At 43.6% G+C, this 27,424-nt stretch overlaps 2 protein-coding genes and 1 long non-coding RNA gene across 16 annotated transcripts in view; 2 read left to right on the top strand and 1 right to left on the bottom strand.

Moving 5' to 3' along the window:
* Positions 1-1,869: 1,869 nt before the first annotated feature.
* Positions 1,870-13,975, top strand: LOC107322656. 2 transcript variants are annotated; one of them, XR_004309298.1, is made up of 5 exons: positions 1,870-1,984; positions 2,933-3,010; positions 5,623-5,719; positions 8,841-8,875; positions 9,503-13,975. It is a non-coding gene; the product is annotated as an uncharacterized LOC107322656 (long non-coding RNA). The 2 variants fall into 2 exon arrangements; XR_004309297.1 differs by having other exon boundaries at positions 7,516-8,875.
* Positions 10,427-26,636, bottom strand: RAD51C (RAD51 paralog C). Of its 6 annotated transcripts, XM_015880915.2 has the most exons (11): positions 26,456-26,635; positions 25,507-25,765; positions 25,161-25,327; positions 24,486-24,619; positions 21,730-21,861; positions 19,438-19,504; positions 17,584-17,674; positions 16,184-16,244; positions 14,188-14,248; positions 14,029-14,069; positions 10,688-10,738 (listed from the first exon to the last, which is right to left on the bottom strand). In XM_015880915.2, the coding sequence occupies exons 1-9, from the start codon at positions 26,613-26,615 to the stop codon at positions 14,195-14,197; spliced, it is 1,125 nt and encodes a 374-aa protein (XP_015736401.1). In that variant the 5' UTR covers positions 26,616-26,635; the 3' UTR covers positions 10,688-10,738; positions 14,029-14,069; positions 14,188-14,194. The 6 variants fall into 6 exon arrangements, with proteins under 6 accessions (XP_015736398.1, XP_015736397.1, XP_015736399.1 ...); XM_015880912.2 differs by lacking the exon at positions 17,584-17,674 and having other exon boundaries at positions 10,427-10,738; positions 26,456-26,633; XM_015880914.2 differs by lacking the exon at positions 14,029-14,069 and having other exon boundaries at positions 10,630-10,738; positions 26,456-26,634.
* Positions 26,637-26,675: 39 nt separating this feature from the next.
* The window catches only part of TEX14 (testis expressed 14, intercellular bridge forming factor), a 36,805-nt gene continuing 36,056 nt past the window's right edge, over positions 26,676-27,424 (top strand). For 7 of the 8 annotated variants that reach the window (XR_001559009.2, XM_015880909.2, XM_015880910.2 and 4 more), the window contains exon 1: positions 26,676-27,009. Coding sequence is in view for 7 of the 8 variants with exons in the window: in XM_015880909.2 (XP_015736395.1) it covers positions 26,880-27,009 (130 nt within the window). In the remaining variant the exon portion in view is untranslated. The remainder of the gene's footprint in view (positions 27,010-27,424) is intronic. The other variant, XM_015880906.2, reaches the window with a different exon arrangement.

Below are 27,424 nucleotides of genomic sequence, written 5' to 3'. Positions count from 1 at the left end.
CAAAGTATTGAAGCCTCTGGCAAACAACTTCTTCCCAAACGACCCTCTGCTCTCTTTATTTCGAGGCAGATGCCCGCAGAAGGCAGCCCGCTCTGGTTTCACCATAAACAAAGCCACGAAGATCAGTCATTCAATAACCATCATATAAATGCTGGAGGGGGAAACAAAACCACAACGACAACACAAAAGCCCCGGCAAGAACTGCTCCTACATAAGGAATCCTCTCAAAAGGTCTTTTGCTCAGTAATTCAATGCATGAACAAGGAGGGACCCCAGAACATGGGGAAGCGGAGTCTGCCTGTCCTGGGCTGTGGGGACACGCAGAGTGAAAGACACACACGGAGCCACATTCAACATTATGAAATAGACGCACCTTAAACAGCATCTTAAAACAATACGTTCTCTATCTAAAACTTTATTGGGACTGATCTGGTTTCACAGGAGCCTTTAAAGGAAATCAAGCGTTCTGAGCAGGCGGTGGGATGCGCCCTCGTTCCCCCCGCACCCCGCACCATCCCCGGCTGCTACACGACACTTCGCTGCTGCGCTGGGACGAGCGGAGCGCTTTGTGCTCAGCTCCCATTGTGCGACCCGCCGGCAGGGCAGGACTGAACAGAAGCGGATCTAGCAGTTGGAAAACCCGATTCTTCCCCTATTTGTTTGGTTTTTGGTCACCGAGTAACAACTCCCCGTTACAATGATCAGCTCATAGAGCTGCGCGGATTGTCACAGGTTCATTTGTCGATCCTGTGGCATCAGCCGAACAGGGCTCCCAAAGAAACGCTCCTGCCAGCCGCTCCTGCTGCCCTCATTGCCCAGCGCAGCACAAAGCAACGCAACTCATCCTCAGCTCTCCGACTTTTCGGATCCCCTCCGCTCCCTCGTTACTGCAGATCGGAGGCAGAGCAGCGGCCAGCTCTCCCTCACGGCTCTGCCTTGGGGACACTGCCCAGCCCTGCTTCTCCCCTCCCGTCGCTCTTAGGGAGGTTTCCCCACAGGGAATCCCTCAGACGGGGAAGGTCTCCATGTCCAGCTCAGCGCCACCAGCCCCGCTCATTCCGCTCCGTCCCGGCTCGTTGTGCTCAGGGGTTGGTGTTGGTTCGCTGCCTCCGCTCATCTCCCCGCGCCCCGCGGCCACTCCAGCCCCGCTGCCCCTCGGGGCGGCTTCGCGCCCTCCCCACGAGCTGCTGGGATCCCCCCGGCTCCCTCAGCCCCTCACACGCCGGACCCCCGCCCCCCCGCTCCGCACTCACTACTTGTAGAGCTGCTGCAGGCAGAGGTCCAGGCACTCGCCCTCCACCTCCTCCTCCGTGATGTACTCCGACAGCGGCCGGGGCAGCGGGGGCAGCGGCGGGGGGGGCGGCGGCGGGGTGGGCGGCCGAGGGTCCGCGGCGTCTCCTTCCTCAGCCTCGGCGGCGGCGGCGGCGGCCTGTCCCTCTCCCTCTCCCTCAGCGCCGGGATCCTCCTCGGTGTTGGCGGTGTCGGCGGTGTCGGCGGCGGGAGGGGGGGCAGCCGGAGCCGGCTCTGCCCCGAATGGCCCGCGGAACTCTCCCAAGAACAGCTCGAGGAAGCGGCGGTAGCTCTTCTCCTCCGCGCCGCCTCCTCCACCGCTACTGCCCGAGCCGCCCGCGGCCATCGCTTCGCATTCCCGAGCCGCCCGCCGGCGGATCAGCACTGCGCCCGCAGAGAGCTCCTGCCCGACGCCGCCGGCTGCCGCCTCCCGCCCGCCCGCCTGCGCGCGCGCTCCCGAGCCGGACCTGCGGGGGCGCGCACGCCGCGGGGGGGGGGGGGGAGAGGAGCGCGCGCCTCGGAGGCGGGAACGCGGCCGAGAGCTGAGGGGGGCGAGGAGGAGGCGGGAAGGGAGGGGAGGGAGGGAGGGAGGGATGGGGGTGAGCAGACGGAGCGCGGCCGAGCCGATGTGATGAGTCACGCCAAGGCAGCCAGACGCGTAGGTTCCTCACAGGAACCCGGAGGAAACATGAGAGTGCGTTCCTTATTACCTAATCCCCGCCTCAGGATTTCCCTACGCTCATCGTTTCCGCAGCCGCTGTCGCCTACCGCGGGCCCTGATGGGACGGGGCGGGGGAGGGGAGCGGAGCGGAGCCCCTCAGGGCCGCCTTCCAGAGCGGGCTGTGCGAGCAGAGCCGAGTTTGTGAGGAAAAAGAGCGTTCATTACGAGGAAAAACGGCCCTTCTGGAGGCCCCGGGGGGCTGAGGGACATCCCCGGGTCGGAGAGCGGCCGCCCCGCTGAGCTCCGCCTGAGGGGACGGCGGTGACGCGATCCGGGCGCTCTCACTCTCCGCTGCCGCTTAAGAAGCGCCGGCCGCTCGTGGAAGGTGTTTGTCGGCTTGTTGTTATTTAGTGCCGGCAGAAAGCTGTACAGAGCTGTGTAAATAGCAGAGCTGAGCAGCTCTGATGGTCGCGCGGTTGAAACAACACGCTCACGGGGGATGGGATGACAGCCCGAAAGTCTGCTGGGCCCTGAAATAATGGTCACTTGTAAAACTGTGCCCAACTGTGAACGGATCGGGGTGAGGAACCTGTTCTCCGCCTGGCAGACGTTGCTGTGGTGCCCCTGTTCCGTGCTGGGCACGGTTACTTCAGAGCCGAACTGATTGTAGATTGTTTGCAGTGATTGCACGGACTGATCGCACTGCGATCTTGTGAATATGTAAAAGCCCCGAGAGTTAAAACTGCCACCGTCACAGTTGGTTTTTCCGCTGCCAAAAGCTCTTAACGCGGCAGCAAATGGCACGGCTGCTCCCCAAAGGATCTCGGAGTATGTTTGTCACTCTGCCAGTTACGTATTTTCAGTGTAGCGTTACTTTGAGGTCGAGCTGAGGGGTACAAATGATTGCAGCTCTTTCTGAAGAGGCAGCCCGTGGCTGCAGCTGATGACATCATTGCTTTCTTCTCTCTTTTTTTCCTTTAGGTTTGTACTGCATCATCTATGAATCACAGCCCTCAGGAGAATGAATGCGTTTCAGTGCGAGTATCCGAAATAACACTTGTAAGTTCATTATTAGGTGTTACTCAGTAGTAATTCGGAGGCTCTTGGAGTTCCCAAGAAACTGTGATCTAAATGATCTTCAAGGAGTATGGTGTTAATTCCAAAATGTCTGGTTACAAGGATTTCCTAGGAAGCACAAGATGTATCTATAAGCTTCATGTTTTATGACAAAAAGCAATTAACCTACCCAAGAAAAGAATTTAAAAGCATTTCAGATAGTCTCCATTTCTTAATTGTGTATTTCTGAATTGTTTGAAACTCGAGAGTATCTGAGAGTAAATACCTACTCTGTTTCATGTTGAAATGTTAGTTACCAGATGTCCTTGATTCATCTTGGCAGTCCCATGTGCTTTTTGTCATTTGATTGCTGAGGACACTAATTAAAATGAAATAGAGTAGAACTTTGTACTCGGGATGCTTTGGCGAGTTTTAGCCTTGTGGTCACGTTAGTGTTGTTTTGATCTGGTATTCAGTCAAGAACTTATGGCCCTAAGCCATGCCCACATTTGTTTCTGGGAGGGAAGGTGAAAAACCATTCTTATTAACCTGCAATGTGGAACATATGGTGACTGTGGGTGGTTGGGCTGAGTTAGGCAGCCAGGAACCTGCTCTCACTTTGCTGTGCAGAGACAGCAGGGTGGGCAATTGCCACAGAAGGTACCACAGTGCTCTGTCCAGAATAGGAAGCTCTATGTGCAACGTATTATCAAGTAAAGCTCTAATCGGTGAGAGGTGAGTTTGGTGCTATTATAGAATGCTTTTAGTGTTTAGTAACTCTGGAAGCTAAAATTAGAATGCCTGCCTGCACTCTGGGTTGCTGGGTAGCAGCAGCATGAATGGTTCCTATGTGTTGAGGTCAGGTGAATGGAAGAAACTCACAATTCATAAAGTTTTGAGGCTGAAATAATTGGTTTACTACTGTCAAAAGAAGATAAGGCTCATACCTGACCTGAAAAGTTTCATCATGTCGTGTTTTAAGAGGGTTTTATGGTCCTGTGTTAGAAAAAAAAGATTCTTTTATTTTAGTCTTGAAAACGTATCTTCCTCTTTCTCGTTATACTAGTAAGAAATAAGCAGGATTTAAGCAGGCCTCTGGGAGGTGACCTGAATAGTATGGAGTGCAAGGAGAAGTGCTTTTTAATTCTGTGTAACCTTTGGAAGTCATTCTTCTGCACTGACAAGTAGGGGAAAAAAAAAGACGGGTTGTTAAAAAGCGTTTGACAATAATATACCTATGTTGTATGTTCTGGTACTGTACAAAGGAGTATAATAGGAAAACCTAATGGTGAATAAATTGCAGTCAAAGGGGATCTCTTAAAAATGCAGGGCTTCTGTAGTAAACCAGAGGTAATTTTAGAAGCTATGTTCTGTTTTCCTGGTCAGATAAAACCATGCATGTATTTCAAAGCCTTTGACTGCTCTCATTTTGAAGGCAATTCCACTGCTGGATTTCCTGCAGTGCTGTATATGGGATAATATATGAAATTATACTTGTAATATGCTGCTGAAAGAGCTTAAAATTCTGTGTATTCATATGATCAATATCTGTCACCTTGTGAATGTGAATACAAGTCTGCATTGTTGTTATAGCCCTTAAAACTCGATGTTATTATTGTTCAGCTTCACTAAAATAATTTCACTGTTTAAGAGTAAGAACAGTGAGAATTTAGAAGGAATACAGTGAGAAGGCTCGCGTTAACAAGCTTCATCAAACTCTAATTGATTTTCTTAGCTTCAGCCTTTGCTCCTTTGCAATTTGAAAAAGCACAGTATCTTCAGACACCACAATTGCACCGGAACCTTCATCATAGAATGACTTAACAGTTATAAATTAACAGTTATTCTATTCAGATGTTCTTATGAACCACAGTCTCTCTCCCTCTAATGGTTTTTGGGGCCAAGTCAGCTTTTTAAGTTTATTATTGATTGACTATTTTGAGATAACCACATTTATTGCAAAATAGAGGATTTCAGGCCTGAATCCCGCTTCCAGCTATCATGGAAATTTCCAGTCTCATTCTAAAGGAAAATTCCATTTTCAATATTCCACTCATACCCCTATTTAGGAAAGGGGTTCCTTTGCATAGCAATAATGAGAAGTAGGATATTATTCTGTGCCTGTTTAGTTGGACTTGGAAATCTGTTGGAGAAAAATATGTGTGATAAAGACCCAATGAAAAGCCGGGCCCTTCACAGTGATGGGACGTGTCTGGAACACTCAGATCAGGCACAGCAAGATACAGCACAACATACCTTATTTCCCATTAACAAAGGTCATTTGTTACCTCATAAAATCTTTGACTGACTGATTGAAGTGTGCATGTAGATTAGTGCCCATGGATTTACCTCAGCAAAACACAGCTGACTACGTAACAATAATGTGGTCTGGATGTTGTCAAATCATGAGATATCTTGCAGGCAGGAGCACACCACAGTCCAATAACTTGTTAAGGTTGATCCACTTCAGCTATCAGTCACTCTTCATTATCATAATTTCCTTTTACTGCTAAATGGAGCTTTAGGGCGCAGACCTCCTGGATATCAGCAAACAACAGACTTCACTGACGTTGTTCCTGTGCCAGGCTCTTCCCCTATACTTTCCATTTTTGTAGCATACTTCATCTGCAGCTGACGTCCGACAGCACCATACTGTGTGAATGTGGCACTCCTGGAATGTCTAAGCCTGAAGCACACTTTTCTTCAGCAGAGGTAATAAAAAGACTGTATAGCACTTAAATCACATTTACACTCTGTTCTGGGGGTTTCACAGTGTGTGCATATTCTGCCCTTTCAGGATAGAGGTGAAGTTCAACCTAAAATGAAAACAAAGTGTAAGCCAGACTCATTAAGGTGCCTAGTGGGATTTAAGGCTTACTTTAAATGACTTATCGACATCTTACTGTAGATTCAACTCTTGATTCCGTGATATCCTCCTCCTGTCGCAAGACTTTAAATTTTACAGTCACTTACTTAGAAATGCCTCTTAAAAAGTGGAAAGAACAGAAAGAATATCGTTGACTTACGTGAGTACCACCGACCACTACTACTACTGTGGTTCCAAGCATTATGTTTACAATATGCATGCTATAAAAGTATAGTTAAAAAACCAGGATTCACAGACTTGAAAATGGGTATGCTAATTTCCTTTGAACAATCTCAAATAATACGCTTCAGTGATAGGAGTTTGGATTAACTACACGAAATAAATGAATGAATGACTTTAAAGAGAGACATTTATGTATTGCCTCCCATAACATTTAATAGCCAAATGCACAGCAAGCCTGTATAGTGAGAAAAGGTGTGACAAATAATGTTCCAATCTCCTGCTGACTGTATAGGCATCATTTCTATGCTAAGGAGACAACTTGTTCTTCAGCCCAAAACGTTTTATTTTAGCAACATATGTAATAAAAACTGAATCACTAAGGAAATGTAGTTGTAACTACGTTGCTAAAAGTGCAGCGGTTCGCGCTAAATAAATTAGAGTATTAGAAGTACACAAGTTGTAAATTGGGAAGTCCAAAATAATGCCATGTGAGATACCACGCTGAGTGTGTATTCAAACAACGTGCCTGGAGGCTGTGAAAAAAAACACCCACATCCAGTTAGAACCATTTAGTGTGGCCCAGAGAGTTTCTGCTTTGTGTTCCTATCTACATTACTTGATATTTTATAATTCCAACACCATCCCTTCTCATTGTTTGAAAATGAAATCTAATGATTTTTTTATCCTGATGCTTCTCAAGCTCCATTTAAATCAGTGGCAAGTTTTTAATTGAAATAAATTAACATTACTAGCTGTAATTCTTGAAGTGTGACTTCAGTAAAATATGCATTTTTCAATGCATCCCTTTGGCATATAATCTAACTTTAAATGCTTATGTAGTGATTGAATGATTGCTTTTAATGCCATTTATTATTTCTGTAGATTGTTACAACTGCGTAGAGCTTATTAGCCCTAATAAATAGATTGGGCATACTGTACAAATACTCCTTGCTTGTAGGGAGCAAAATGGTAGCTTACAATTTAACAGTGGGTGCATTTATGGGTGAAATTCAGAACTGGGAAGTGAGCCAGTTCCCAGTGATTTCATTTTTCGGTATAGAGCATCAATGCAGAAATCTTTCCTTGCGAACGCAAGCCAGCTTTCCTGACCCTAATGGTCCAAAATCACTCTATGGCTGGGAGCCACAAGACATTGAGTGCGTAGCTTTGGGAGCCAGGGAGAGGGGAAGACCATGAGCAGGGAGCAGCTGGCACTGGTTCCCAGTCACAGGGAGGGCTGGTGCGGAGGAGGCCTGGGCAGGCTGCTTGGCAGCCCTGTGACACTGCCAAATTCTGCAGCCGGTGGCTCACATTCCCCTACCGTGGCACTTGGAATGGTTGGGAACCACAGGTTAACTTCTCTAGTTCTAGTACTGTGAAGAGAAGTACTATTTCCCTTATGTATTCTGTTGTAATATTTGTATTACTGCAACGTAAGCACTCTTTAATTTCCTTCTAGGAACTCCATCATAGGGCAAGAAAGCATCAAACCACAAGTTAAAGTTAAGTCATATAAAATTAATATATGTTAAAACAATATAATATAACTTAATGTGCCTTTCTAAATCATTATGATCCTGAACATGAGGCAGTCACTTCTGAGAAGCTGGAACACAGTTACTTGTCCTTCCAGCTCACGTATCTTTTCTTGTTCAGAAAAAGGGCGGACATGGAAAAGTAGGCAGTAAAGATTTCACCTTTGTCATTAGTCCATGAAATGCCTTTGAATAAATCTCACTCTTGAGTTTAGTCTCACCCAAAATGACTGAAGGAAAAGTGACTGAAATTCAGCAGAAAAATAGATGTTTCTCTCCAAGCTGTATTTGCCATTTGGGTTAGCAGCTGAGCAACCATCCACATTAGTCAACCAATTTGTAACTGACTTTAATGCAAGGCTGTTTGGCTGCATAACTTGAACCTTGGCTACATCTTCTTATCTTCCATTAGGCTATTTCCTCGCCAGGTTTTCTTAATATTCTTCTACAAAGAAATTGGTTGGATTCTGAGTGTGGAAAAGGCACAGAACACATGAAATCAAGAATAAATAAACTATTTTCCGTATCCAAACCAAAGAGTTTCAGAGCAGGATTCTGGGCTGGAGAAGAAGAATCTCCTAACCACAATGTTTTCTTGTTGCCAGGCCTTGTGGTACATACTGTGTTCTTGTTGTGGTGACAGAGTAAGTTCCTGCACCACAAAGTAAATGTCAACCCTACAAAACTGAACAATATTAAACTCAGCATGATAGTTAAAGCTGCTGCTTTTCAGAACAGTGCAACTTTTGCAGCAAACCCGACGACCTATTTTAGTTTTGATTCATTGCCACGAAGTAACTAGCTAGAATCTTACTTCTTGTGCAGTCATAGGATTCTCTTCTGCTGCTCACTGTTGTGCACTGATGTTCTGAAATGCAGAATTCCAGGCAGATGTAAGAAAATACCAACTTGCCATGGAAGATTTATAGTAAGACAATGGTCAAATTATTTCTTTATACGCAATTCTAAGCCTGGAACAGCTTCCTTCCTTCTCTCCAGCAGATGAGAACAAAATCTGGCTCATTTAATCTAATTTTGTCTCCGCCAACAGATCCTTCTCTCTAGTTCTGGTCTGCAGAGCTGATTTTTATTATAACTTCAATTAAAGTAAATATATAAATAAATCTCAGCCTAGACAGCTCCTAATATTTCTCTGGATGTTTCATAACTCCCTCCGTTAAGCAAATAACTACTATTTCTATTTATTTATTTTTAACAATGGCATCTATGGCATCTGGAATACTGGAAGATGTAACATTTGCTTGGACAAAAGGATCTGCCTTGGTATGTAACAGGATCAGTGTTCAGCTGGGGCTTCTGGCTGCTATTCCACTGCAAACAAAATAAAAAGAACAGTCGGATGAAATGAGTAGCATATTGGATACGTCCTCGCACATGCAAGTATATGCTGAGGATATTAAATCAAAACATTAAATTGACAGAAATGGATTTTTTTCATAAATACTCAACAGATTAGGTAGCAGCCATCACCAGCAGCCAGCAGCGCTCCTTGAATATCGCTACGCCATTCGTAGTGCATGGTTTTCCTTGTGGCTACGTAGGCATGTGCACTGTGCTGGCTCCCCCTCCTGCGCTGCAATACGTAGGAAGCTATTATTCCCAAATGAAGCATTTGCTTGCTGACATCACATGCAGAAGGACCCTTTTGTCTGCCTGTGTCTCCTGCATTGAAATGTTTGCCTGAGTCACGCATCCCGCTGTCTTTCTTCCTCTCTGTCATGTTTGCTTGAGAGCTTCTCCCTGACTCATGCTTTTAAAATGTTGATACAGCCCAGTTTGCTGCATGGCAGCTGACTGCTTCTCCTTTTAATATTTTGTTATGTAAAGCACATCTTAATACTATAATGAGCCAGAAATCACTGCCACTTATTTATTTATTTCTTATTGCAGCTTTTGTGACTCAGCTTCAGCGCCAAATTTTGTTTCAAGGCAAAGTCAGTTTAGCGTCACTAAATTAAAAATTAAAGATAGCGACTCCCACAACTTGAATTTTCCATTTACTCTTCTGGCTGAGTTTCCTCAGCTATAACAACATCGAACTGTGCCAGAAAGGGGGTCAGACGTGTGCATGTGTACCCACAAACACTTCCCACAACTGAAGAAATTACCATTTTGCACTATAGTCCCTTCCTTCTCCTCTATTAAAACTTATTATTTTTCTGTTAATAAAAAAGGACAAATCCCAGCTGTTTATTTTCAGTGGATAATCATTCATTTAGTTGAGATTCTGAAGCTGTTAATATACTGCTAGGAAGCCCAGGTCTCCTCTTTGTTAAATGAAAGCCACAAACAAAGCACGTTCCATTTACAGACTTTTCATTCTGGATGCTTTGGTAAAAGGAGGATATGGAAAGCTAAGGGCTGAACAGCAGTTTGGTTCAAGCTTGAGTAGTGATAGAACATTCTCACCAAAATAGAAACATAAAATTGCATTAAATCTTTTGTCCTTCCAATCGAGCCTTTTTGTCTCTGCTGTTACCAACACAAGATAAATGAGAAGTTCAAAACAGTGCTTGACTGCCCTTGATCAAGGACTTTGCAGCAGGTAAGGGCTAACGCCCCAATCTGGCATAGCATTAAAGTGTGCATTCATCTTCAAGCATTTCTCAGCAGCTCCACAGCTTTCTGCCCTGATTTGAGGCACCTGAGCAGATTGCTGCATGAAACCTTGTTAAAATTCAGATGCACACAGAAACAGATGACTGATCAAGAACGGTGTCATTAAACATACTGCACTGGATGCTCACATTTCCTGTTGTTTTTATTTTAACCCCAAGTAGTTGTACCCTTCATCTCAAAAAAGCCGAGGCCTCGTTATATAAAATAGATTTTATTATAAAAGTAAAATTATGCCATACACAAATAATTTTTCTGCCACAAAAAATTTCATATTATAGTTTTAACAATAAAATAAAGTCCAGAGTGGGAATTTAAAGAACCTCTCAGGCTGCCTCTGGCTGCATGTTCTCCACATGGATGTTCCCATTCAGCGCAGCTTTCTGGAATAGTTCTTTTGAATCACTATTATTTTTCCTCTTCTCTCCGTGGCCGTTTGCGAGGGTTCATTTCAATACCTTCTGCATTTTGGGTGACAGGTGGAGGCTGCACATCTCGGAAGCCCTGGGGCTGTAATATATAAGTAAAATCAGGTGATATTACTTGTATAGATATAGAGCATGAGTAACTCTAGTTCCCAAAAGATCTGAATGAGGCATGATGCTATCATTTATTTTAGATGAATGGATGAATGCTTCTAGATGAGGTTAAGCTCAGAACTGAAAGGTTTTCAACACACATGGCCACTGGTTATTGTCTCTGCTTCCTTTCACCAACGAGGCCACCATTTCCATTTCACTATAACAACCCCATGACTATGTAGCAGTGCTCCTCTGCAAATTAACTTATGCTGCCTATTTAAATAAACTAAACGCCAAATCCTTCAGCCCGGATTCAAACCAAAGTCCTGCAGCAGCAAGGAGATGACCACTGGATTCACTGCCTCAGCCATTTTCAGAAACAACACTGAAAATCTTCAAAGAACTCTTTCTTTTTCATGCATCTATTTAACGAGCTGAAAACATTGAGGAGACAGTGTAAGAGAAGTGGATACTTGAATTGGCCTTTGCATTCAGCAGAGACAGTCCCAACATAGTGATTTATGGGACACAATGGGCCAAGTACTTTAACTGCCAAAACCTAAATGCAGAATTGAAAACTAGATGCTGCTACATAGTAGAGAGCTTAGGGTGATCTATTTTGCTTGGTACCACTGGTATTTTCTGTCACATTACCTCACAGTTTGATGATGTTAAAAGATTTTAAAAGATGGAAGATCTGAAACATCAGTTAGTTAAATGTCATCAGTTATTACGTAACACTGAGATGTTATGTGAAACCTTCAGCTGCCTTATCTCCAAATGCTGTGTAGGGAGCATTGCTGACAGCTCAGTGAAGGACTCACTGTACTGCAGACTTAAAAGAGGAAAAAGTGTTAATCAGAAATTGTCGTGAGGATCCTAAGTGCTCAGGTTGAGACAAGGCAGGGCTGAGCACACCTCAGGAAGGCTGATGCTTCAGCTTAGTGCAGTGTGAAAAATCAGGGAGAATTACAAGCAGATGTGTGACTTTTTCCAAATGCCACTATGTCCTGCACTGAGATGAATCCAAGGTAAAACCAATCAGAATGTTTTGTTTGTGTCTCATCTCTGTATTTCTATTTCTAAATGCCTCACCTCACGTAGCCTATGTTTTGAAAGGAACAAACAGCAAGAGGTGCCACAAGGGCAGAACCTGTGAGGTCCCTCTGCTATTTTAAGCAACTCAAGTGTTATTCTAAATAGCATAATGGGAAATCTTCAAGTTTAGTGTTTCACTGCTGCTTGCATCTAATCTCTGCTATTTCCCTTAGGCACAAAGGTGGATCAAAGCCAAGAATCCACTTAATCCAGCATGCTAGACTCTCAGTAAAAGCATTCCAGTGGCTATAAAGGCCAGAACATGATGAAGCAGGCTGCTTAGTATGGACGTTTTTCATTTAGTTAAAGGCATGTATACAGCCTCTCTCCAGTGAGAAAGAAAACAAGAATTTTGTAGGTACATGCAAAGCTTGTTAACAGTATTATAGGGAGAAAACATGGCTAACAGAATTAAGGCTGGAAAAAAGCTCACTTGGACGTGCATAGCTCCAATCACAGCTGCACTCATCTTGGGTTGTTCTTCAGTGTTTCCTGCACCCACAGACTGCATCAAAACTGATGCCTTTATTACTTTGAGGACATTCTCATTGTTAGTCTGACAGACCCTCCAAAATTCAGGGAAATATGAACAATTCTTACTCAGAATACAAGTTCTGGATCCTTATTTTTCATCATCAAATAACCAGGTCATATTACCTGGGAAATTCAGATGAATCAGATGAGCCATTTACTCCCTTGTGCTTAAATCAATTTACATTTCTATACTCCGCTCTTAAGAATGAATCCTCACCAGCCTGTGAAAGAGCTATTATTTCATTTGATAGGTGTTCCGTAGCTTCCACGCTTGCTCGGACTGGTGGCTGACCTACCAATGTGCTGGAAATGAAACAGCTGGAAAAGAACTGGAGCTTCAGGCACTCGGTCCCATACTTCTCCACCAGTCTACAAGAACTGATCAACCAGTTGTCAGAAGTACCAAACCATCTGATTTGCATTGAATTTAACAGCAGTTATAAGCCTAAGCATCTTGGATGTCTGTTTTTTAAACTGTCTGCTGGTTATACACGATATTCAGCATCATACTTGGAAGCACTGAATGCATATTTACATCTTCCAGTTTAACTACTGAGATGAGAATGAGAAATGGTAACAGCAAACAATTATTATCAGACCTGACTTTCATAACAGAAACAGGGATAATACATTTTTTTACTTCCAGAAACATCTGCTGAAGCAGCTCAACAAGATTAAGGGAAAAAACACAGGGATAATCTGAAGTTATAACTAATCTTTGATTAGGACACACTCTCAACTGTACTTCAAGACCGTGTACATTCACATGGGTGAAGACAGCATAGCTGTTCTGTAATATGTATAAAGCTGAAATGGCAATTAAACTAAGAGAATCCATCTGTTTGGCAGCTGCACAGAGAAGGCTGCGCAGCTGCATCACATGATCTAAACAACCTTGGGATGAGGTCCCATTTTCTTGTCCAGTCTTTACAAAACTGACAAATAAATAAATAAAAATAGTAGGTCCGTTTAGAAGTGGAAAAAAGAAAAACCAACCCTTGATTTCTGCTCAATAGCTTGAGGGCCTCATTTTAGGGCAGCATTAAAATCTGCAGGAAATGCTATGGCAACGTGTTTCCATGAGGACACACAGCAAATAGTTATGGCATGTACCTATGTATCTGTCATTTGAAGACACAAGAGCTGAGTGCTTGTTTTTTAACAGCTTAAACAATATATATTCTTAATATGTATCTTAGCACTCAACAAAAGAAAACAATCACAGGATTTACCTAGGGCTGAATAAGGACTTCAGCTGGAATATCATCACACAGTAACAACAGAAGAAAATAATATATGCTTCTGTATATATGGCCTGGTCATAGGGTCAGCAGTAGGACAAGGCTACGAGAGATTTCTGTTACATCAGGCAACGTACTCAGAGCAGAGATCTCTAGAATGCTATGAATGATTCTGGTCACCCTTGTCCTAAAAATGACAAACTGGAACAGATGCAGTGAAGAGCCACTAGGGAAACAAACAACCTGACAACAGAAAGCAGCTTGGCTTCCTGAAGGAAGGCTTCGAGTACAAGATTCTCCTCTATACTTGCACTTAGGCCAAGAGTTAACATGAAGGGCAGATAAACTACACAGCAGTAGGACAAGCAGAAATGGGCACAGGTTGCCTGTAAATTTGATCATTAACCTGGAGACATCCTGGTATTCCTGGCTACCTTCAGGATGAAGCTGAAAGGCAACACGAAGAAAGCAAACAGCATTCTCAGGTTTGCCTGTGTCTGACAATTTCTTTACTTCCAACACTTTGTTCCCATCTCTGTATCTCCATCCCAAAAGAAATACTAACTGTAATGTTATATGGTATGGTTGACTCCTTCTGACTCGGGGATTTGTACAATGTTGCCAACCTGGTTTAAAAAAAAAAAAAAGAAAAAAAAGAAAGAAAGAAGATAATTATTGTCTGTTTAATCATAATCATAAGTAACCAAAAAAACAGACCTGAGTTTTCCCACCATTAATTGATAGGTGACCAGTGGAATTTTTGCATGTATTTTCACAGTGGTCGTGTAACCTCTGGATGCCAAAATCCTATCCCTGTGCGACCTGTCAGCTCAAATACAATTCAGACCTGCTACCAAAGAGCAATTAATTGGCCTTGTTTCATTACAGTAATTCCTCACATTCTTGGAACAATATTAATTGTGAATTAATTTCAAATGCCACTTTCTTAAAATGCAAACAAAAACTGTTTAAAGCACAATACTACTCCATAAAGCAACTGTTCTTTGCTTGGCCTCTCAACGCTAGGAGATACCCTCAAGAATTCAAAAGCTTCCAGGGAGTGTTTATTCCGAGGTGTTTCATAGCCTGGCAATATAACCCAGCAGATGCAGAACGAGAACAAAATGTTCTATTTCTAAGCCTGACCTTGCCAGCAACATACAGCATAACCTGGAGTAAATAGCTTTTCTTCTATTTCTTTAACATTTCCTTGACTTCATGTATTTGGAGTCTAAGCAATGCATCTTGACTTGAGCTTATGCAGCACGCAGCCCAACAGGTACTTGCATAATACAAAGAGAAGATTGCAAAATACCTCAATAGCAAGAGATTTTCCAACCATTTCTAAGGCTGTTAGTTTGCACCACATCCACCTGCACAAAACTACCAATGCAAAGCCAATACAGAAAGTGTTCTCTCTGTACCAGGACAGCCTGCCAAGGATCCTGTTAATTATTTTTGTTTTTTTCTTTTGTTCCTCCCTGAGGTGCCATTCTATTAGAGAGCACGTAATTACAGCCTGAGGAACACTGCCACTTCCTATTAGCTACACAGGGAATTCCTCAGAACATCTAAGTGGTGGGTTGTACTTTGCAGAACAGCCTAAATCCGAAGCTGCAGAAGCCATGCTTTTACAAGCACTCAGCTGGAGCTCTGCCGCAGAACTCTGACTCAAAAGGATCTTTCCTCACTGCACTGAGAACCCTTGTAATTAAGCTCTGACATTTCCAGTAGCAAAGAAAAGAGACTGGTATCATATTTAGTCAAAGCGCAATAAAAAAAGACAAATGGATTCTCAAATGGTCATCTTTGCACCTCAGTAACCTAATATAAAAACAAGAATAACCACAACAGAGGATAAGACCCAAGTAGCTTATGTTACAAATGCAGCAGAATCTACCTACTCCTGCTTTTTACAGACCTATCACTGTAATCCAGTGCTATGCTTCGGCAGGCCTTGCTCCATATTAGCCGCATATTTACAGCAGTAAATTAAACATGTCTGCCTGTCTCGGGTTTTATTTCTGGAGCCTACACCTCCAAAACCACTGGCTGTGTTGAGAAGGAAAGAAAAGAAAGCTCTTCGCTTCTGATATACAAAATTAACTTTTCTTAGTTCTGTGATCATCATCATGTTGATGCAATTTCTCCCTTATAAAGACTGTTCGCTAATCAGTGTTAATTCAATTCTAAACCAAACAGCCAGCTGTAATGGTGCTGCATTGCCTTCACCCTTGGAATTCTTAGAATTTAAAAAAACAAAATTCCACAAGAAAGTGTCACTGCCCTTCAAGTTCAACAAGCAGAACCGTGCACTACAACATTCCAGCAACATTTTTGCTCACTGTTTGCAAAAGGATTAAGAAATCAAACAAAGGCTTCATAGGTCCCAAGTTGTAGCATTGTGATATAACGCAAGATGAACCCAAATGACCAAGAAATAGAAATAAGCTTGTAATAATACCCTGCTTGGCCATAAAAGCCTATTTGAAAAAGATTCTCCAGTGTCACACTTGTCAGTCCTACTGCGTTACCTTTACTGGCCTATACTCCTCACTCACCTCTGAGTGTTGTCCCAGTGAAAGATTAAACGCACGGTAGCAGCATGTCCCCAACTTTCTCCTGCATAACAGAAATGACAGGCCCTTTTATTCATCTCCTTTAACAAATGGCAGCTTCATAAATTGAACCAAAATTAAACCAGTCTTCAAAAAATAAAACAAAAAAACCAACAACAACAACAAAAAAACATGATTAAACACATGCATCTTTCTTGCAGTAACAACTCTCATCCTTTTCATACATACACGGATTTCACATTTAATTCATCACATCGACCAAAACAATGAATAATCTCTGTGTTTTACAGAAAGCTTGATGCAGTGCCTTAGTATCTGTAAAAGAAATGTATGTGTGCCTAATAAAGGACAGGTACTAGATGAAGCCTGGAAACAGGCACTGTGAAGAAAAGATCTTCCTTGTTACCGTAAAGAAGTCCAGGGAGTATGTCTAAATCTTACTTCAAAATCGTGGCATTCTGTCTCTCAAGCGTAATTATGAGCAAACATTGCTCCCTTTGGGATACGTGCTTTGGGAGAAAGTCAACGATTATCAAAGTATTAAGGGCCCCTGAAGCAGTCTTGTACTTCTGACAGAAGAATGCAAACGAACACAATCATAAGTGAAGGGAAAAGAAAACAGAGGAACACTTGGAATGGTGCTGTATTTCATGGGAAATGGTCCTACGGGTTCAGCTCACACCTGGCAAGCTCAGACAATTTACAGACAGATTTATTGGGTGTTTTTCTCTGTTTATCCCATGAGACATTCAGCAGTGTGAAGATGGATTAGATTTTATAAGAGTCGTTTGGGTCAAGTGCTGCAAGCCTGCACACAGCTCTAGCTTCTAAATCACTTATTTGCTGGATCTCCATCACGTCAACAGGCCCACATGCCCTGTGTGCTCTGCTATTCGTTACTGCACGGAGAAGAAAAAACACGATTCAATGATAGGGAAGACCTGGACCCTCTAGGCATCTTGCCAGACTCTGTTCCATTATATTGAAATTGAGATTAGAGATTTTGGTTATCAGATACGGTTCTGAGTCAGAGATCAAAACACGTTTTACAATGGGTATAAATTCCACACCAGCATGTTTCCAACTATATTGAATATGGGAGAAAAAATGCTACCGTAAAATGAGACATTTCTGAGTTAAAACTGCTTGCAGATTAATACTTGACCTCTTTTCTAAATATATCAAGCAGAAATGTCTAGGAACAGCCAGCTTAGCTATCACTAGTGAGAAAGAGCTGCCCTCCATAAGGCTTTGACTTAATACCTTGCAGCATCTGTGCTTTTTTTCCCCATCATAATTAAGAACTTCCCTTCTGCTAGGAAGATGAGTAAGAGTTTAGAGATTAATGTTCTTGTAAAATCTTAGAAATTTCCAAGGCTTACCAGTCAATGAGGGGGAAAAAATACGCAGGGGAGGCAATAGGATTGGTTTTACTTTGGGTTTGGCTCCTGACCCATCCCTCAACAGCTTTGGCTAAAAGGAACCATAGAAAAAGTATGAGGATCTTCAGCCTTTATGATGAGGTTTTTAAAGCAGCCTCCCTTAAGAATGGGTCATAAAAACCATCCTGTAATCCATCAGCTCAACGCTTGCACTTGAGTCTTTGGAATAAATTCACATCCAAGGGAAAACAGCTTTGGACCACTCCAAAGTACTCAACATGAGATACTGCTGTTTAGGATGAGCCAAATACCTCCTCGCCTGAATCTTTTACCAGCTACTACAAACCCTTAATTTTGTAAGAGTACATCCTATTTAGTTTAGCTACACCGTGTGGTTATGCATATTCTGGTGAGAGTCACCGTCAGTTTATGGTCAATAGGGAGTTATGTCAAATTACACATTTGCAAAAATAAAAACATGCAACAGACAATACCTGATGTCTTTCAGTTACAGCCTACACTGAATCCTTTCACACTCCTTACTGCCCCTATGACTTAAACACAACAGATCTCAAACACTGCTCGTTATTCAGCTTTAGTTTAGCTTATAGCCAGAAAGGCTGCCAAAAATAACTAATACTTCAGAGAGCAAGAGGCAAAAACGACAAAAAGGGTCAGGTACTGAAAGCTGGTTCTTTATCTGCATGCACAGCTCAAAGTTCCACATTCTCCAAGGAGATGATCTGTATTTGTTCATCTTATCTTACATCTGTGCCAAATGGTTCAATGCCTGTACAGACACTGAAAACGACTCTGCTTTTGTTCCATCTCCTTTCTCTCCTTCCTCTCCAGAACAAGGGGTTCATTACTTAGTTCACAGAAACTGAAGCAGCGGACAGATAATTTGTGCCCTTTGACTGCATCACAAAATAATGTCGTTACAACCTGTAAGAAGGAAAAGCTCAGCATTTAACTCCTAATTTGTCTAGATCTTTACTTCAGAAGAACTGTTCTATTTTCCCCTGCGAACACAGCAGAAGACTGAGGTGTGAGATACTCTGCTCATTATAGGACAAAATAGTCTGTAAAAAGAGCACTTAAATTCACTATGGGCAGGCTGCAGTTGAGGATCCCACGCAGAACTTTCCTCTGTATCTTAACTGCAGAGGTTAACGGGTAGATCATTCCAGCTGTGCACCAAATATAAAACACTTTTGCAAGCAATAAATGGAAATATGTTCAAGCTAATGGCAAAATAAGCAATTTAAAATGCATTGGAGAGGCAGTGGATGATTCTCAGGATAACTGCAGTTTACTTTGACATGTATGACCACTAAGCTGTGGACGTGTTCTTCTGTTATTGTTTAACTTATTCATCACAGTCGTCCTGGTAGAAGTTTAAAGCCCCTACCTCCATTCCTACATTCTTTGTATGATCCATCACCAGCAAGTTTCATCTCAATGACGTCATCTACCAGCAGCTTACTTATTATTTTAACAGTTGAAGCTCACCTGGCCCACTTGTGGCAGAAATGGTTTGGGAGGTAATCAAACAAACAGCTCAGCCAGCACAAAGGATGTGGCAGCAACCTCCAGCAGGGCTGGTGGCCTCCTTAGCTGACACTGCTGCAGCTGGAATACCTCCACAGCATACGAGCCCCAGGGGAAAGCTGCAACACATTTGCTGCAGGTCTAAATCTAGCTACTATTCTTAGTAGCACGTGCTTCTCTTTAGAGTGTGATACTGTCTTCTTAAAGAATACTGAGAGATCTAAGACAGAGTTTACAAGTAAACTTTTTGTTCCTGATGCCAAAAGTAAGGAAGTCACACACAATGCAAAACTCAACACCTACCCAATGCAGGCACCAACGTGGACTGGTTTTGTCCAAATCTTGTCGTCATTTGGTTTGTCAGAACAACCTGAAAGAGGAAACAAACAACATTTCCAGAAAGCAAACACAGCACTGGGAGAGAAGGCTGCCACTTCTCAGAAGTTTTTATCAATCAACTCTTGCCAATTGAAATGAAGCATTTGTGTTAACAAGAAAATATAAGGGTGCCTCATCTGCTCCTCAAGAGCCAAAACAAAATAAGAAAGCTCTGTAAAATATATCTTCAGTTTGCATGAAAGGAGCACATATTGCTTTCAGGGTTAAACAAAAATAAAAACAAAATCAACTCCCCCTGAATTTCTCCCTTTCCAAGGGACATAACTTGTATCTTCCGTTGTATTTGTACTGAATGCCATTTGGATCTGTGTTTAGATGCACATGTCTTGTCCTAACCCTTTATAAAGTGATAACAGTTCAGTCACTGTGGTTTAAATGACCTTGATGCTGCACAAAGCGTGTATAAACCTAGTGATTAACAGAATTTCTGCACCTTATAGTCTAAAAATGCGCAAGAGAGTACAATACAAAGCAGGATGGAAGTGAACAGACAGAGCGGGGGAGTGTTTTCGCAGCACGAATCACTCGTAGGAGGTTCACAGACAGTCTAGGTTAGATCTCTGGTAGAAATGAGGGTGGGTGAGACAGAAAAGAGCCAGGAATATTAATTGCAAAGTTCATTAAAAATGAAAAATAATAAAAATTGGTATCTATCTTAAACTCTAGGGATTCTCACTGTTTGATATGCTTGTATGATTCTTCCTCGAACAGTCAAAAAACAGCACTGAGCACACAGGGCACATGCCAAAATGTTTATATAGCTGAAAGCCCAGAGACATATACTGCACATCTGAGAGAGGTTCCTCGTCCTGAACAGATGATAGCAATTCCACCAAGGCTCCCATCTCACTGCTGGAGAAGGGTTGTTCTGGGCATTCCAGCACAGCCCACTGAGTTCAGCCTTAGAAACTACAGAAACCCACTTGGTGCCATATCAGAGCACTTACGCTGCCCAGCTTTGCTTCCAGTTAAACAATTTCTGGCACGCCAACTGAATTGAATTCCACATAGCTTGCAAACAGTCTAACTCAAATACTAACAAGAAGGTCACTGAACTAAACCATTTCTGAAGCCCTGTGATTGATCACTTCTTTATCAAGTGTTTATTTAGCTACTGTTTGTGCTAAACTGCTCACTTGTTCAACAGAAAATTTATGTTTCCCTTGAACAAAGAAGAAAAAAGGCTACACAATGACAACCACTCCCTTTCAAGGTCACCAGGTACCCAATTTATGAGTGAAAGCACTCAAAACAAGAGGCTGTGCAAGCGAAGCTGTCACGTAACATTTGTCTCCCTTGGTGCCCACACCAAAAGGAGGAACCTTCGTAATTCACATCATGGAGGAGAGGGGGAACACTTCCAGCAGTAAGCACAATCACTGAACCAAAGCAGAACGTGGAGCTCCTTCTCTTCCTGCAGCTAATAGAGGATGCACAAGGGAAGGCTTATTTTTAGCAATGAATAAAAGCAAATTGAAAGAGAGAGTTGTGGGCGACAAGGAAGCAAATCACCTGGAAACAGCTACAGGAGCAAGCACCATTTTGAGACTGTGTAAGCTCTAATTCCTGAACAATGCTTTCCTGTACTTCAAAAGACTTGTCAAAACAACCCCTGGAACAGATGCAGCTTCTGAGTGCCATCTGCTGGCTACCTGGCTGCACCTTGGTGGGCCAAGCACAAATGGTATGGCAACAATGCCCAGGAAGGAAGCAGTGGGTTTCCATGGGTGCCAAAACAGCAAAGCAAACTCCAGCAGATTGTTTTTCCTTCCTAAGAACAGATCTTCTACTAAGAAAGTTTATTTTTAAACTAACGGTAGTTGTAACGGCTAAATATTCCAATGTATTTCATTGTGTGTGCTTCACAGGTAGAAAATAGTAAAGAAGCATTCTATTTCCAACCATGTCCTGAAAGAAGACTATATGAAACCATGAAAAAAATGATTTAAAATTCCCAGAATGCTTTTTATTCATTTTTTACTTATTTTGGCAAGACCACAGTTTTTCCATCTGTCCAGTTTTGCCTGTGCTACCTATCTATACTCCCAATCAAACTGACAAATGTTATAGTAAAGGCCATCCCTTCAGCTTTAATTTGCTGTCTGTAGACCATTACAGATCACAGTGGCTGCATTCTTTGTTATGCATTTATTCCAAAGTAACACTTTCTATAATGCAACCCTGTCCCAGACCTACCGCTGACTTATGATCATTTGCTATGATGATCAGCTGCTGTGCCAGACCATTCAGAAGCCGTGTTCGAAGTGAGAGGTCCTCGAAGTCATGGCGAAAGGGAAATGCAATTCCATCAATTACCACCAGTCGGACCTAAACACGGAATAAAAGGAAAAAAAACAACCATTACTTTCCTGTGAACTGATAATAAAGAGCTGTAAGATTCCTTCTTAAGAGCTTCAGAATGTTTTATATAAGGTAATATGTTATTTGGTGCTCTGATGTGTGTGGCAACATAACACTTACTGTTACTGGAGACAAACAGCAGCACACGAAACAGTGCAGGGTAAAGAGCCATAAGCTCCAAGCACACCGGGTAAGTGCCATACTGCATTATGCAGACACAAGCAACAAAATGTTGCTCTAAGCCTCTCCATTATTTAATGCAGAACAGAGCTGCTGTTCCAACTCTTTCCAGTTTCAAATCTCATTCACTTAAAGCTCACTTATCTGTGGTGCAGAATACAAAATGACAAAGCTGGACTTAAGGCCTTGAAGAAAAGCTGTAGAGAAAAATCAGATTACTTTTGCCAGCTCTCCACGAATACTATTTAATTTTACCTTCTTCCTTAAAAAAACAAAGCCCAAACCATAGCTAGAAAACATGCTGTTTGCAGTCATTGTTAAGATCATCAGATTCTATGGGTCCCGTCTGTTTTGGAAACATGCATTTTAACAGATGCCTTAAGATACTGCAGATGCTGTGTAATGGAGCTGAGTATCTGCCTTGCCTGGAGATGTTTGCTGTGCTGAATTATTGCTTTTGTAGTAATCGTTAGTTGAAGGTAGAATAAAATGCTGCTGCAGGCTCATCACACTCGAGACACCACACAAACATTAGTCTGGGATTTTGATTTATACTAACTTCATCTGTTGTAGCTGTTCTGATGACCCAAATTTGTCTGAGATACAGAAGGGAGATGGACTGCTTCAGCATTCACATGTTGTCTCTAAAATCCTGAATATCTGCAAGTTCTCGCATTAACGTACAAGACAAGCTGGAAACAAGAACATTCTGATTTTCTGTATTATTGATTTCACTTGTTACTGGAAAAGTAGCTTTGTGGCTGGAACATACAAGCCTGCAACAAATATCACACTGCGAAATGGTCCTGAGGCTCCAACTGAAAAAAGAACCAACAAAAAACCAAAGAACACGGAGCAGTTGGAACTCAACTATGACGTTCTGCTGATCGATTTTGTCTCCTTTACTGCAAATTCATTTCTAGGAACTTGTTCATCTTCCTCTGCTGTAATTTTTTGACTGGAAAAAAACCAATCAGTTTAACAATCTGAGCATGACTCAAATGAGAATGGAATGTTTACCTAGTTCAATTGCTTGCCTATCAGATTAATGTGCTGAGGTAAAATGTAATTTAGTTTACTTTCTCCTCGTTGCGTTTGCTACAAAATAGCAAATAATATGGCCTACTTTTTGAATGCCTTAGATCTACTTGAGAAAGCTTGATAACACATGCCTGTCACATCATGTTGTCTTAATGACCTAATGAATTCTGTTTATTATGACAATGACATTTTCTAACTTATTTTTTCATATTATTGGTGTTTCTCATACCAACAAGATCTCAAAGTAATGCATGTTACCCATTGTCTCTCCCTTACAACTACATCTCCTCTCCTTGGAGGTTTTCCAGTAGCTCCAATTGCAGCTCCAGATCTACAGAGGGATCACAATAATTTTAATGAGATCTGGTTTTCAGTGAGCAATCTGTCAAGTCACTCATAGCCTGTCCAAGGAATCACCAGAAGGTCTTATGGTTTTCCTGCAACCTTCAGTATTTCAGGCTCCAGGCCAAGCACTGATAATCAGCACAGATGGCACCAAAGAACTGCAGCCCAGTATAACTGCACTAATGAAGCCATGTACTTTCCACAAGAGCAAACACAACAGGGCACCGTTAGTAACTGGCAGAGAAAGGGAAATACCAGACTATACTAAGCAAAAGTAAGACTCCCATCTGTGCTTTCAAGATCATAACAGCTTCCAAAAATGGAAATGAGATGCAAAAACCAATTTAACTAAACAACACTGATTTGTGCTCTGATGCAATGAGGCAGCCATTTTATTCCCCCAAATCCTGCTAGGGAGTGATCTGCTATATAGAGATCTGCTGTATAGAATCTAGAAATCTGGAAAGGAGGTGGAGAAAATCTGCCTTGCTTTAACATTCCACTAAGAACGAGATACTAGGCAACTTTTTGGCTGTAGTCCACCCAAGAGTTAAGCTGCAGGCTTTCGTTGCTTGTAGCAACAGAAGATGTACTGGAAAGAAATCAGTCACTTTCTGGATGCCAAGATATGCAGGGTGCATTTGGTTCTGTGTGATCTTCTGGGAAGGAAAAACTGGCACCAGGTCATTCTGATCCCTTGCACAGTGGCCACACACACAGCTAAGACTCCTGTAGAGCAGCTTTGTGCTGATTTATAACTTATTGATTGAAGAAATATAACCTCTGTGGCAACACAGAACCAGTACCTTCGCCTGAAAGTTGAGATTCAGGATGGTGGCAGCATTGGCAACCAAAGTTAATTACTCTCAAGAGTAACGGGGACCAGAACAGAAAGCAAACTTTATGTTTGTACTCTGGCATCAACCAATACATTATTACCAAGCTGATGAAGTACCAATGAGTTACTCTTATCTTCACGTAACTCCATGATAACCCTTATCTTTAAGTTCCACAGTAACTCTTACCTTTGAGTGCTCTGAAAGAAAGTCTGGGAGGAGATAGACCTGTGCTAGAAGCTCTATGTAGTCACGGCAACGGAAGTAATATATGTGAGAAAGGATACTTTCAAGAGAAAAAGTCTCCAAAGCTTTTAGATGATCTGAGAATAAACAGATGAATATCCAAGTCAAAGATCTGTAGGTACCATCATACCACTACCCTTATTATGCTACCATTCCATGCAACAATAGCAGCAAACCTCCCAGAAACACTGTTAAGATAAAGCAGCGAAGGTAAAGAGTGTGGGAAACATATCTTCCATCTGGTCTGAAAGTCAGGAAGGCAGCGAGCAGATGCTCTCCCAGCATTAGCACACACACATGCTGGAGCCTCCAAGGGAGCTCTCAAGAAATGAAAAATTAACTTGTGAAAAAGGAACTCTTCCAATCACTTTCAAACCAGAACAGCACAATGAAACGCCACACAGAAATAAATAGTTACCCCTAGATGAGATCAGCTCAGTGTGCAGTACGGCTCTACAGTCACACTGACGCAGTTCTGGGTATGATACATAGAGATGAAAGTAAAAGGCTGGCAGCAAGAACTGCTTAAGCAAGCACTGCTGCTGAAACCCTTCAACTGCAACAATTCTCTCTTTGGAAGCAGCCCACTGGACAGAAAGAAGTGATTTAGCAACATACCTTCTTCTTGATGAGCTTCAGCTATAAGCTGGCAATGCCGTACACAGGCAGCAGCGATATCCGCTGCTCTGTCTACCATAAAACTGCCTTCGGTGTCAATGAACACTGCTTCCCCAGCTACACCCCCAAAGCATTCCGGGATCTGGACATCCACTGCCAACTGCATACTGTCATAGGAAACAAAGGCAAAACGTTAAATAAATACCTTACAAATCTCCCCCCTTCAAACTAGTTACGTTTCTGCTACAGAATAGGGCCACGATAACAAGACAAACTCTCACCATACTCAAATTCAACACTGAAAAGCGATACTTGATTGCACACAAGTAATCTAAGAAAGAAATACCAGAGCTGTGTTTTCCCCACACCGGGTGCTCCGCAGACCTCAGTTATTTTTGTCAGCTGCACGCCACCTCCCAGCACGTTGTCCAGCGCCGAGCAGAAGGTGATGATGAAGCCCTGAGCCTGTTCCTCTTCCAGAAGTTCCAGAGCTGTGCACGTCCTGCTGCTGCCTGACCCCCCTGATGTCTTTGCAGCATCACCAGCACATTCCTGCCTGACAACCTGCAACGCCTCCAGCGCCTCTTCTTTGGAGATCCCAATTTCTACAAGAGACAACACCACAAAAGGTTACTTTGTTTTTACAAGGCGTTTATTGAAACACAAACAGCAAACACAGCTTGTTTGGCAGGACCTGGTACTTCTGCTGTGTGACACAGTGCTATGAATCTTTTTAGTATAAAGTGCCAACACATGCAGAACTAACCATCCGATCTGCACTACTTGGAGCAGGGATGCACTGAGACATGAGCAAACTACAAATGGATGCTAAAACGGCCCTTCAGGGAGAGCAATTCACCTGTTCACTGAGTGACGTTGGATTAACCTCGTCTGAAGCAAGAAAGTCCCTGGGAGAAGCTGGGCTGCAGGTTGGGAGGATCAATGTGAGCACAGCGCACAGCTCCACCCTGCAACACAGCAACGCCTGCTCCTACCTTCATATACTTATAATGTATAAGCGGACAGAACAGACTGATGGACACACTCCTGAAAAGCAGCTCCTGTAACCTCCCATATGTTCATTGGGTGCAACGTGTGCAGCTTATCGCTCAGCACACGTACAACCAATAACCATCTCACTGCCGGAGGTGCCCCATGCCCAAACCCCATGACGGATAACACGCTGAAGCTGCTTAAGGCGCATTAAGGCCCGAATCCCGCACAGCTCCGCTTCCAGCCGTGCCGTCCCGCACGGAGCGCCCTGCAGGCCGGGCACAGCCCGCCCCGCTCGGTACCTTTGCTCAGCCCGCACGGGCCGGTGTCCAGCAGCTCCTGCGCTGTTTGAAACCCGGCGGCCAAGAGGCGGGTGCGGAGCGCGGGGCTGAGCGGCAGAGTGCCAACATCGCGCTGCATCCCGCACACACACACGGCGCTGACGGAGCGCCCCGTGCGCATGCGCGGTGTGTGTGTGTATGGGGGGGGTGAGGGAAGTGTCTGCGCACGCGCGGGTTGTAAAGGCGCGAGGCTCGTGGGCACGTGACCGGGGGTCCGTCCGTTGGGTGCGAGGCGGTGCGGGATGGCGGGACCTCGGTGTGCGGGCACCACAGCACAGTGATGGCGATCCTGTGTGCGGGCAGGGCTGGCACTGCTGATGGACACACCGCCTGAGGTTCTTGGAGCCTGAGTGGAGCCGCAGCGCTGTGCAGCACAGTGCTAAGGATGGCTCACCCGCTGCCCATCCCCTGCCCGGTGCAGCTCGGCACGTTGAAAGGAGACTCGTTGGAAGCGGAGCTGCACCACAGTGTGCGGGACGGGAACTGCGGGACGGTGAGGAAGATCCTGAAGAAAGGTAAGAACGCGATTAGGGACTTGTGGGAAAGCTCTGCTTTGAGCCGTATGCTCCTGTCTGATGTTAAAAGGGAAAAAGGCTTGAAGTTAAGTTTTCCTACATGTTATTGGGCCGTTAAATCACGTTGTGCTGTTTCAGTGACTTCCCCCATACCCGGCCCCTGGCGGTGCCGCTCAGCCGCATCAACCCGCACAGCAACGCGGGTGTCGGAACGAGCGGCACCACCAGGGGGCGCTGTGACTGCCCCATCCCGAGAGTGGCGCTCGTGATTGGTGGAGAGTGTGATGAATATGCAGATGAGGGGGCGTGTCCCTCCCGACGTTCCCGCGCCGCTGTTGCGCGGTTCCGTTGCGGGGCCGGGGGTGGCGGGAAGCGGCGGGAGCGCGGGTGTGTGCGGGGAGGGGCGGGGCCGGGC

Source organism: Coturnix japonica, chromosome 19 (assembly GCF_001577835.2).
Source record: "Coturnix japonica isolate 7356 chromosome 19, Coturnix japonica 2.1, whole genome shotgun sequence".
Classification (NCBI taxonomy): Eukaryota; Metazoa; Chordata; class Aves; order Galliformes; family Phasianidae; genus Coturnix; species Coturnix japonica.
The sequence above is the reverse complement of the archived record's forward strand: the minus strand, read 5'-3'. Positions and strand labels throughout refer to the sequence as shown.